Source organism: Medicago sativa, chromosome 4, assembly GCF_051527215.1.
Source record: "Medicago sativa cultivar Bolivia chromosome 4, Bolivia_mono, whole genome shotgun sequence".
Classification (NCBI taxonomy): Eukaryota; Viridiplantae; Streptophyta; class Magnoliopsida; order Fabales; family Fabaceae; genus Medicago; species Medicago sativa.
In genome coordinates, this window is record NC_140752.1 from 56,128,955 (window position 1) to 56,141,536 (window position 12,582).

At 34.5% G+C, this 12,582-nt stretch overlaps 2 protein-coding genes across 2 annotated transcripts; both read right to left on the bottom strand.

Annotated features, from left to right (window-relative positions):
• Window positions 1–720: 720 nt before the first annotated feature.
• Window positions 721–3,290, bottom strand: LOC146930025 (uncharacterized). The gene is made up of 3 exons (XM_085707456.1): window positions 3,204–3,290; window positions 1,246–1,689; window positions 721–1,197 (listed from the first exon to the last, which is right to left on the bottom strand). Exons 1-3 carry the CDS (start codon window positions 3,288–3,290, stop codon window positions 721–723), a joined length of 1,008 nt encoding a protein of 335 aa, XP_085563582.1.
• Window positions 3,291–3,900: 610 nt separating this feature from the next.
• LOC146930026 (germin-like protein 9-3) lies at window positions 3,901–5,107 on the bottom strand. Its single transcript, XM_085708268.1, has one exon. The coding sequence runs from the start codon at window positions 4,743–4,745 to the stop codon at window positions 4,122–4,124; it is 624 nt and encodes a 207-aa protein (XP_085564394.1). The 5' UTR covers window positions 4,746–5,107; the 3' UTR covers window positions 3,901–4,121.
• Between the last annotated feature and the right edge of the window lie 7,475 nt (window positions 5,108–12,582).

Here is a 12,582-nt window from a genome sequence, read left to right on the forward strand (position 1 = left end):
GAAGATGGAGCTGTATCAACACACAATGGGGATTAGTTAAAATTTCCATAACCACATCAATTTACTGAAAGCGCGAAAGAATGAAAAAAGTTAAAATCATTATCATGAAAATTAATAGCTCAATTATGAGAATGTAGATAGAGAGTGAGGGAGTGAGAGAGAGACCCTACTCTTGCAACAATAGTGCCAAACTGCCAATAAACATTTTTTTGTCCTCTTCATTTCGATATGGATTATTATGCATAGATACTTGTGGATTATCATAATCTTCTCGTTGCTTGATAAAGCGATAAGCATTTTTCACCCAAAAAAATACTTTTTTTGTGGGGACCCCAGTTAACTTATTCATCAGCAGAAAAAGGAAGAGATAACTATTATATTTTTATTGCCTCCAAAGGTTAAAAAAAACTTCTTTTATAAGTTGCACATTCCAACCACCTGAGTTCGGAAGAGTTAGTTAAGAGACATGTGATAAATTAGATTGGATAGGTTTTTGAGTCCATATCTTATAGTCATTTTACAAAGAAAACCAATTATCCCCCCAAAATGAAGTGGCTTGTACTCACTCAATACTGACAGTCTTTCTTGATCATCCACAATTACTTTTATGTTGCGCGAACCGAATTGTATCTTTTTAGTTGCTACAAGGGGTCAAATTGTCCATTTATTGTTTTGAAAATAATATTTTTTTTTACGGGCATAAGGGGTTAAAGAAACCAATTATCTTTCCTGAAGTTGTTTCTTAAGTTTCTGCTTCTTAAACAAAACCAGTGCGAATGGCATCTCGACTGCTTTTGCATCATATTCACGAGTACGACACCATAATTCCATGTCGTGTTGTATTCTCGGACTGTTGTGTGTGTTCTCATGCACAACTAAAACCATGTTACCATCTTCATCTGGACCCACGGCCTGTGTCACAATAGACAGTGAGTCATTATAATCTGAGCTCTCGTAATCAGATAACAAATACGTCTCTACATGTGGACCAACTCCAAGTGGAGAGACTGGGAGGCTAGATTGCACGTCATAATGTGCTACAAATTGCTTAATCGGTGACTCCTCCTTAGCAGAACCGGAGGAAATCAAGTCAACAGAAAAATCATGCACATCTACATGAGCAACTGACGATGAGAACGAAACAGTCGCATCGGGAACCCAGGGAACCACCACCACCTCCCGTGATTCTGAATTTGACTGTTCCACTACATCTTAATGCACGTTAAGGTGCGCTACTTGAGGAACCTGTTCCAACACCGAACTAGTCGACAAAGCACCATGAGGAATGTGCTCGATCACATGTTTTACATCAAAGTTGAAGGAGTCTGAGGCCGCATATGTAGAGGAGGGTGCAGCCTGAAGGGTCCATGTGTGTGCATCTTTTTGGTGGTTGGATGCCGCAACTTCAAAAGCCTTAAAGGAACCAATACCTCCTAGATTATCCCGTGGTTTCCACATGTGCTTCTGTCTCCGCAAGTTAACTGGTTTCTTACCCTTGTCAACCGGATGATCACCTTTGTCCACTTTTCTCAGATGTAACCATCGACAAGATGTTACATTATGTTCAATGCTCTTACAATGGGTGCAAAACTCTGGCAGCCCCTCATATTCAATTGCTACTGGGAAAGAGAAACCCTCCCATTCAACCAAAACTTCATAGAAAATGTGCTTGGAAAGATCCAAAATCCACTAATACACTGGCATAATGTCCTACTCAGACTTGCGCAAATCATCATGAGAAGCAAATGAAAATTTATAAAATCCCCGGCCTAGTGAAAGCATACACCATTGCCCTAATTTTCCATAATTTATGTAGCTTCACAAACATATCATTGGAAGAATATGGTTTGCCGCCCTTGTTCAAAACTAGCCTACCCTAAAGGTTAATTTTACATGCTTCTAACCCTCGGAAATAAGCATCATTCGTAATCTTGATAGATATTGTTTTCCCACGAATTGATGGTTCTGGAAATGGGTAAGAAAATTGTACCTAAGGGTCTCGGAGGTCCTGTGCAAATGACGGTTTCGGAGTGGCAGCCGGTGCAGGAAGAGCATGTGTTGCATTTGCGAGAGACCTGGAAGAAACGACCACTATAGATGAGGGAGACCGTGTCAGCGCAGATGTTATATAGGAGACTGGAATCGCAAACTCTGTCTGCCAATCAAACATGGCGAGGAAAGATAAGCCGCAACAATCCTAGCTGATCGGCGTCAACATGAATTGTTTCTAACAATCACGCAAGCTCAAAACGTGAAACACGTAACAACACCAATTGATCAATTGGTTTTGATGGAAAAAGTGATAAAGTGAAACATGTTTGTGAAGTGAACAATACAAAAAAAGAAAAGAGAAATGTGAATTGAACAATGGCAGCAGTGACGCTACTCATGCTGGGCCAACCCTAGCAGAGAGCGTATTCTCTCTATTCCAATTCCAATTCCTGAATTGAGTTGTCTAAGAACAAATTTTGCTTTAATTTTTTTGAGAGATCAGACTGAACCTTACATTAGAGGGTTCAATGTGTCTTAACTTTAGAGTTTAATTGGAATGTGTTATAATTTTTTTTTTTTTTTGATGGTCGAGGTTCGAACCCCGGCCATATTGATCAAATTTTAAAATACAGTAATTGTGGTGATTACTAAGTATATAAAAGTTGTGCATATTGATCAAATCACATTTAAAATACAGTAATTGTGGTGATTACATGCAAAACTATGTTACACTAGATCAGTACATATAAATTAAAGTTTATAAAAATAATATAAAGTTTAATACTATATTCTTTAAATTATAATATTTCTTAAATGTATTCTTTAACTAACATTTCTAAATGTTCAATATTATATTATATTCTATTATACATAATTATATGCGCTGATATGATATAGTGTTTTTTTTAAGGAGAGATATATAGTGTTATTTAGGCTTAATATATTTTTGATCCACCAAGTTTTTTTTTCTAGTTTTTCAGATTCTTTTGTTTCGAGTGGTTAATGTAAAAATTGATTTATATATTGTATAAATCATCACTATAAAATTTGTCATAAATTTAAAATGATTGGATATGTCATTAACATGCGTAAAATGTCGAAACAAAATGGGGATTTGGTAGGATGGTATGTGGTGTTGGAGGTTACAATGGAGAAGGTCATTCTTTGCTTTGGAGGAGGAACTCTATAAGGTGTTTTGGGAGTTGGTTTACTCGGTTAGACTTTCTCATGGAGCCGATGAGTGGTGTTGCAAGATAGATCCACAAGGCAAGTTTTCGTTGAGTACCATTTACTTGCATCTTTGTAATAGTATTTTCCCCTCTTCTTGTGAATGTGAACCTATAAAAGCCGAATTACTATCAAAAATGTGGGAGAGTTATGCTCCTTTAAACGTGGTTGTTTTCTCATCGCAATTGATTATAAACATCTACGCACTAGAATAAATTTCTTCAAAGAAGGGTGATACATGAAATAAGGGAGGCGGATTTTGTTTGGTGTGATGAGGGAATAGAATCGGAATATCGTTTATTTACAATGTCTGCTTTTGCAAGTGGTATTTGGTATGAGATTCTTAAATGGTTAGGGATGGAGATAGTGCTTCCCGGGAACATATCAACATCATTGGAGATATTTTGGTCATTGAAGGCGAGAGGTAAAGGGTCGAAGGGTGTTGTGTTGGATAGGCATACATTGCTTTGGCAAATTTGGAAAGCTGGGAATGATAGACTTTTTTTCTGGAAAAAACATTTTGTCCGTCCGAGGTTTGTATTATGAATGACATGCTTTGCCGCTATATTGTATGTAAAACGGGTGGTGATTGTTGTAATGGGATTTCTAGACTTGGATTTTCGGGATGGATGAGTACTAGTTGTACTTAGCTAATTAAATTTGTTAGTAGATTTTCTTGTATTTCAAGAATAATGAAGCTATGAGCAAACAAAATCAAATAAGATAAATCAAGCACCAACTCCTTTGATGATTTTATTTCACATCATTATTAATACAACAAACACAATCAAACAATGTCCATTTCAGATCACTTATTCATAAAAGCACTTATTGAACAATAAAACAAAAGAAGAAAAAATGTAACATAAGAAAAACACAAATTCACCCATCACCAAACCTTACTAGGAAGTAAAACCTTTCTTCAAATTTTGAATGGTGGTAACATCAGTCTTGAAAGCCAAAGCCAAGACATTATCATCAATAGAGGTATTAAACAATGTACCAGGGAGTGAAATAGTTCCAGCATTGGCACTACCAAAAGCTGATATAGCAAGAGCAGGAACCTTTTGATCAGCATTATGTTGAAAATGAACAAGACCTTTTGGGAATATAAACATATCACCAACTGAAAGATTTTGTGTGAAGAGTTTACTAGTTGTGTCAACAAACCCAACTTGAAGTGAACCTTGAACAACAAAGAGTAGTTCAGCTGAACGTGGGTGTGTATGTGGTGGATTGATGCTATTAGGTTGGAACTGAAGAGCAGCATAGGACACACTTTGTCCATTCAATGATGGAAATTCTGCCATGCTTGCTTTTATTGCTTTGAAAGGTGGTGGGTTTGGGCTTGGTGGTTGAACAAGGACACGAAAGCCCGAGAAGGTGAAGTAGTTTGCATCGACTGGGCCAGTTGTTGGGCTTATGAAGTCGGTTAGTATGTCTGGGTCACCGGCCCTAGTTATCGTCACAAGGGTAAAAGTGGAAATGATGAGTGAGAGAACAACTTTCAAGGTAGAGGAAGACATGTTTTTTTATTATGATTATAACGATTATAATTATAATGTTAAAGAACTTTGAAGATGTTGTTGGATGAGATTTGAAGAATGTTATGTGTGAGGATATATATAGGGAGGGTTTGGTTATATGCTTAGAAATTGTGAGGGGAAAAAGGATTTTGTTCTTGTATTCTATGATCTAAAGGCAGGCCTTATGGATGGACGACACCACCAATGGACATTTTACAAGACATCCTAATTGGTTTGTACTAGTTTGCAGCTGTTTAATTGTGGCATTTAGCAATAGAAATTAGCCTTGGGAAAACATTTTGTTGTCTAGTTCTTGAACTTATTCATAATTATAAAATAAAATAAAATAAATGTTAAACAAGTGTTCTAAGTGGTTAAACTTCTTAATAAATACTCACTTCGTAATGAAATATAAGCAAAACCGATAGTTGAAATGTCAATAAATTAATGTATGGTTAAGAATTTAGTTCACATATATCAACTTTTCAACTGTTATTTTTGCTTATATTTCATTAAGAAGTAGTTAACAATTTTGCATGCCGTGAAGATAATTTTTTGTCTCAACGAATACAATCTTGAAGAGGATTATTTTGCAAGCTGTTTGACTGCATTAACAAGGATCCTCATATGGGTTAAAAAAAAAAAATCGCCCAAAGTGAGAAAGGAATTTATACATGCTCTCAAAAAAAAATTACGAAATGTTCCAAATATTTATTGAAACTAGTTTAAATAATAAAATGTGCTAAGGGATACAAATTTATGTCTGCGCCAGATATGGGTGACTGTGTAGAGAGAGGGGCTATTATTTATTTTTTTTGAACAAAAACAAGCTTATGTCATTTCATTGATAATCAAGGAGTACAAGTCAGAGGGTACATCATTAAAAATAAAGGGGTTAGGATGAGATAAGGAAGCTCGAACTAATATATGAGCAACCTTATTTGCTTGTCTCCTAACATGATTAACAATATAGCTATTACGTGATAACAAGAGATCTTTTATCAACAGTTCAAGTTCAACACTCATATTTTAGTAAAATTCGTAATAATATATTTTAATGAGAACAACACCAATTTTACTTCACTTCTTTTTTTATGAGTAAAAGTTTAACTGAGTTGGACTACGAGGATTTACCAAAATCAATATAGACTTCAAGACTCAACGAACATAGAGTATTTTTATATCATTTCTAAAAGAGGTCATCACGCTAGTCATAGAAGTCGAGCCTAAGTTCATGCGAAATATGAGTCAACTTTTTATCAACTTAGTCAACCTTCATTTACACAAATTTTCCTTTACTTGAATAAAAAAACAACTTCACTATATTAATTATAATAATTAAGTATATTGAAATGTACCCAAAAAAAAAAGTGTTGAGTTAAAATTGTTGTTGAATTTTTCTTTTCTTTTGTTGGGGAGATTTTTTCCTTTTCTTATATTATTATATTATTAAAAATATAAATAAAGTCACCAAGATTTGCGAACGGTCGTACTAACACAATTGCTTGTAAAAAACCAACACTAACAAAAGAATTCTTCATAACATTTAAACTTTTTGCCGCAATGAAAAACAGGAACGGAGAAAGAGGATTTCCCTGCCGAAGACCTCTCTCTATTATGAATTCTTCAGTCGGGTGTCCATTAACTAACACATACTCCACTATCCACTAAAAGGTTGGAATCTCAAAAATAAAAATAAAAACTACAGACTTGTAAACAAGAATTCATCTAAATGAGAGGGGGTGCAAAATTACCTCCCTTCCTTCTTTAATAAACCATAAATTTTTGTTCTTTTTCTTCTTTAACATTCAACCAAAGACTTCAATAATATATTCAAAAGTACATTTAACCCTTATCAACAATACTTGATAGTTCTAAGAAAGATTCGTAACTTATTCACAAATTGGTACCGAAAATTGACAAAAACAAAATACATGTTACTTAGTTCATAGTTGCAACTAAACCTAATATTGAAGAAAAGGAACAAAAACTCCGCCTTGAAGAATTTAGATTGCATATGGTTTGAAGAAACTCCGCCTTGTATTTCTACAGTCTTGGCATTTGATTTATTGTCAGACTATCGTTAATGAAATTGTCTTTAACGTCAAAAAAAAAAGGAACAAGAACAAACAATTTACTGAAGAGAATATTACTAGACCTTTTATAATTTTTGACAGAAACTATTTCATTTAAACACGAACCAAATCGATTGTGGCAGCAAAAACAATACAAAGAGAAATTTCTTTAATCCAAACATAATTGATTGACACTAAAGCAAACTTAGAAGAAGATGTGGGAGGAGGACTTCAACTAGAGGGGGAAGATATAGAGATAGTTGGCTCCAGATCAACATGAGTATTCACAAGTCCTTTGTAATCTTTAATGATATTCCAAGCTTTTTGGATAATATTCAGCCCTTCAAGATTTCTATCTTCAAAACACAATTTGTTACGAAAGTCCATAACAAAGAGATAAGACATATATTGTAACATCAAAGGGGGATTTAGAGATAGTATTTCCCAACCAATCAATGAAAGAAATCGAAATGCCCTCAAACCGAATTACCAGAGGAGACATCAACCAAACTTGTTTAACATGCAAGCGATTCATGAAAATGTGATCTAAATTTTCCTCTTCCACTTTGCCACGGGGACAGAGAGGGTCGGACAACACACGTTTTTGAATAAGTTTCTCTTTAACCAAGAGACTATCATTAAGAATCCTCCAAGCCAAGTGAACATGCTTAGGGACTGTATTAATGATCCACAATTTCGACCAGAAAGGAGATGGATTATTATGCATAGATACTTGTGGATTATTAGAATTTTTCAATTGCTTGATAGAGTGGTAAGCACTTTTTATTGAAAAAATACCCTATTGTGGGGACACCAAGTTAGCTTATCCATCTGAGCAAAAAAAGAAGAGGTAACTGTGATATTTGCATTGCCTCAAAAGGTAAAAAAAAAAAAATCATTTATAAGTTGCATATTTCAAACCACCTGAGTTCGGAAGAATTAGTTGAGTTGAGAGACTTAGGATAAATCAGATTGGATAGGTTTTTGAGTCCATATCTTGTAGTCATTCTAAAAAAAAAGTCAGTTGTCCTCCCAAATATCAATGAAGTGACCGGTCCACTTCCTAGTGACACTCTTTCTTGATCACCCACAAAGCCTCACATATACTTAATACTTTTATGTTCTGCGAACCGAATTGTATCTTTTTAGTTACTATATGGGATTAAATTGTCCATTTGTTGTTTTGAAAATAATATTTTTTTGCGGTAGTTCCGGTAGTGGTTAATTTTTCCAATTTTTTTTCTTAAGAACAAATTTTGCTTTTATTTTTTCCAGAGATCAGACAGAACCTTACATTAGAGGAAATATGTCTTAACTCAAGAATTTAATTGGAATGTGTTATAAGTATATAAAAGTTGCACATATTGATCCAATCACATCTAAAATATAGTAATTGTGGTGATTACATGCAAAACTATGTTACACTATATCAGTACATATAAATCAAAGTTTATATAAATAATATAAAGTTTAATACAATATTTTTTAAATTATAACATTTCTTAAATGTATTCTTTAACTAACATTTCTTTTTTTTTTTAAGGAAACTAACATTTCTAAATGTTAAATATTATATTCTATTATATATAATTATATGCGATGATATGATATTTTTTTTTATCAAGAGGAAATGATAAAAACAAAACCAAACTACAATCTCAAGTGAGCAACTCCAAGAGCATCATCCAGAAGGGAACGATGCAGTTGAGGAGGGCAATAAATCCAAGACTTTAGAGCATCCGAAGAAGAAGCATCATGCTTAGGAAGCTAATCCGCACACTTGTTACCTTGACGAAGGGTATGATGAAAATGAACAATCCAATCTCGATGTTGCAGTTGGACAATCTGACTAATCAAAGGAGCATGAGGATGATGAGATTCGACATCCGACACGATTAAATCAAGAGCCATCCTAGAATATGATTCAAGAATAATGCTCCTATGTCCCGCATCATACGCAATACGAAGGCCATGAAAAATGGCATACAATTCGGCCGCCAAGCAAGAAGTAATACCACAAAATCCAGAAAAACCCAACAACCAATCACCATTATTGTTTCTAATAAGACCTCCAAAACCTGATCTCCCTGGATTAGAAAGAGAACTACCGTCAATATTAACTTTGATAATATTATCCAAAGGAGGAATCCATTTAACCTGTCTAATGGGCTTCTGAGTTGCATCATTAGAAAGGTGCACCACCACATCTGAATGAAGAGAATAAATATGGCTAAGACAAACCCAATTTACCCAATCATTTCCATTAAAAACCTTATGATTTCGTGCCTTCCATAAGACCCAACATGTAATAATGAAGATATTACCATTAGGAGCAAGGGCATAATGTTTGAACCACCAATTGAAATCTTGAGAATTGAAATTTGAATCTTTGTTGAACAACAAGGCATCCCAGATCGCCAATGAGAGAGGGCAATCTCTATAGGTGTGAAGAAGTGACTCAATATTAACTCCACATATCTTGCATGATGAATCATAGGTTAAATGTTTACTAGTCCGAAATGCATTCGTTGGAAGGTTACCATGCATAGCCAACCAAATAAAATGTTTCAGATTCTCTGGGAGGTTGAGCTTCCAAATCCATTGCCATGTTTCCTACGGTGTTTGACCTGCAAAAGAAAGAGAGTTTAAAGTCAACCACTGATAATCACTTTTAATTGAGTACATACCTGATGGGGAATAAGTCCAAATCTTGATGTCTTGGGAAGACTCATTGATGAAGATACTTTGAATTTGGAGTTGAATATTAAGAGGTATATGAGTTGTGAGATGAGAGAAATTACAGCGGCCGAGATGGTAAATGTCCCTCAGTCTCAAATTAGTTTCACTAATGTGGACATAAGGGACAAGATTACAAAGATAATCATCCTCCAACCATTTGTCATAGCAAAGAGAAACCTCTCCTCTTCCAATTCTAGTCTTGAAGCCGGATTTCAAAACTTCAACTGTCTTGGTAATAGCCTTCCAAACACAAGAAGAACCCTAATAATCTGTTGCCTCTAAAATAGAGATACCATGAAGATATTTAGAAGAAAGAAGGTTGACCCAAAGCTTATCCGGATTATGGAGCAAATCCCAAACATGTTTGCCCAGAATAGATATATTTGAAGCACGAGTTGTCCGAATTCCAAGACCCCTTCTAGACTTAGGTTGTGTAATCATCTTCCAGTTCACCCAATGACTATGCTTCCTTCTATCTGATAGAAGCATCTATTTGGTTACACACCACTTCAAGAATCCATAAATTTTGCATAGAGTAGGTAGGAAGAGCAGAGACCACAGATTGGGCCAACGTCACCCTCCCTGCTCGGCCAAGTAGTTTTGGCTTCCAACCATCCAATCTGCCATTGACTCGATCCATGATATAAGCAAAGTCAGCATTTTTAATCCTACCAGCTAACATAGGGAAACCAAGGTACTTGCCTAATTGCGTATGATGAGTAAAATGAACGATAGAAGAAAATTTATTCACTTTGTTTCTAGAGATATTAGCAGAAGACATGAATCTAGATTTTTGAATATTAACTTTCAACCAGAAGCATGACAAAAACTCTCTAAGACCTTTTTCATTCTTCTAGCTTGAGAGGATTTAGCTTGAGTAAACAAAAGACAATCATCTGCAAAAAATAAATGTGAAATAGCTGGACCATTATTGGAGATTTTGATCGGATGAAATTCATTAGATTGAACCTTCTTCTGAATTAACATAGAAAGTTTTTCCATGCAAAGGACAAAAAGATAAGGAGACATAGGATCCCCTTGCCTTAAGCCTCTTTGAGGAATAAAACTCTCTAGTTTTTCGTTGTTCCACTTCAAAGATAAAGTATTATATAGGCTTAATATAGTTTTGATCCATCTAGTTTTTTTTTCCTTTTAAAATTCTTTTGTTTCGAGTGGTTGATGTAAACAATTGATTTATATACTATTTTTTATGGTAGAAATTAGAAATTGATTTATATCGTATAAATCATCTCTATAAAATTTGTCATAAATTTAAAATTATTGGATATGTCATTAACAGGCTTAAAATGTTGGAACAAAATGGGGATTTGGGATGATGGTATGTAGTGTAGGAGGTTAAAATGGAGAAGGTCATTCTTTGCTTTGGAGGAGGAACTCTATAAGGTGTTTTGGGAGTTGGCTTACTCGGTTAGATTTTCTCACGGAGTGGTGTTGCAAGATAGATCCACAAGGCAAATTCTTGGTGAGTACCATTTACCTACATTTGTAATAGTATTTTCCCCTCTTTTTGTGAGGCTATAAAAGCCGAATCATTATCAAAAGTGTGGGAGAGTTATGCTCCTTTAAAAGTGGTTGTTTTCTCTTCGCAGTTGATTATAAACGTCTACCCACCGGAATAAATTTCTTAAAAGAAGGGTGATAGGTGAAATAAGGGAGGTGGGTTGTGTTTGGTGTGATGAGGGAATAGAATCGGAAGATCGTTTATTTACGTGTAGCTTTGCAAGTGGTATTTGGTATGAGATTTTTAAATGGTTAGGGATGGAGATAGTGCTTCTCGGGAACATATCAACATTATTGGAGATATTCTGGGCGAGAGGTAAAGGGTTGAAGGGTATTGTGTTGGTTAGGCATACCGTGCTTTGGAAAATTTGGAAAGCTAGGAATGATAGAACTTTTTTTCCGGAAAAATATCTTGTTCGTCCAAGGTTATAGAAGAGATTAAAAGAATGTCTTGGGTTTGGTTTTTGGGTAGAAATTTAGGACCTCCGTGTTTGTATTATGAATGACATGCTTTGCCGCTATATTGCACGCAAAACCGGTGGTGATTTTGTAATGCGATTTCTAGACTTGGATTTTTGGGATGGATGAGTACTACTTGTGCTTAGTTTTATTTTGGTAGTGCAGTACCATTTGTACTTATTTTCATCTATTTTGAATAAAATATTATCTTTTCGTGTTTAAAAAATAAAAAATTAGCATGCGTAAAGATTAACTGTTTTTAATAAGTGTTTAAGAAGTACTCCCTCCGTTCTTTTCTAAGTGTCGTTTTAGAATAGTAACACTGAATCAAGGAAGTGGATTTTTGTACCTTTTTTTTCCTTTCTATTATACCCTCATTTAATCCACCAATAAATTAATTTCTATTTTTTTGCACAAAATTTCTCTTTCCAATAAATTTAATGTGTTATTTTTCTCTCATAGCAAACAATTTTTAGTTACTCTCTCTTTCTCCAACATTTTTTTTTACTAACACTTTCTCACTCTCTCATAACAAACAATTATCCTACACATATTTTTTTAATAATTGTAAAGCAAAATAAAAATTATCCCAACTTCACATTAATCAAAAGTTAATAAAATTTTAACTTTCTTTCAACTCCTTTAATCAAAATTAAGGTTTCAACTATGGTTTCAACCAATACTAGATTCACACTATGTGACATAGATTTGAATGTTGAAAAAAACAAACTTTGTCTAAAAAATTGCTTAAAAAGACAAACTTTAGTTTTTCAAATACATAACGTTTAAAAAATAAACAAACTTTTTTTGAAAAAAACAAACTTTAGTTTTCCAAATACATGGCAATAATTATTTTTATTGAAAAAGATAATAGTAATTGAGAAAGGATATATATAATTGAAAAATTGTACCCTTAAAATACCAAAACGACAATTAAATAGGAATGCTAAATTCAGGGGCGGTTTCACCGCCCGGCGACCTCGGGCGGTCGCCCGGGCTCGATCGATAATTTTTGCGCATTAGACCCAACCCAAAAGCCCATT

Bases quoted from the DNA above. Each gene is read 5' to 3' on its own strand.
- LOC146930025 (XM_085707456.1), bottom strand. From the start codon at position 3,290: ATGCAAGTAAATGGTACTCAACGAAAACTTGCCTTGTGGATCTATCTT. The intron at 1,690-3,203 runs GTAAACCAACTC...CCAGTGTATTAG, and splicing joins CCATGAGAAAGTCTAACCGA to TGGATTTTGGATCTTTCCAA. The intron at 1,198-1,245 runs GTTCCTCAAGTA...GTAGTGGAACAG, and splicing joins CTAGTTCGGTGTTGGAACAG to TCAAATTCAGAATCACGGGA.
- LOC146930026 (XM_085708268.1), bottom strand. From the start codon at position 4,745: ATGTCTTCCTCTACCTTGAAAGTTGTTCTCTCACTCATCATTTCCACT.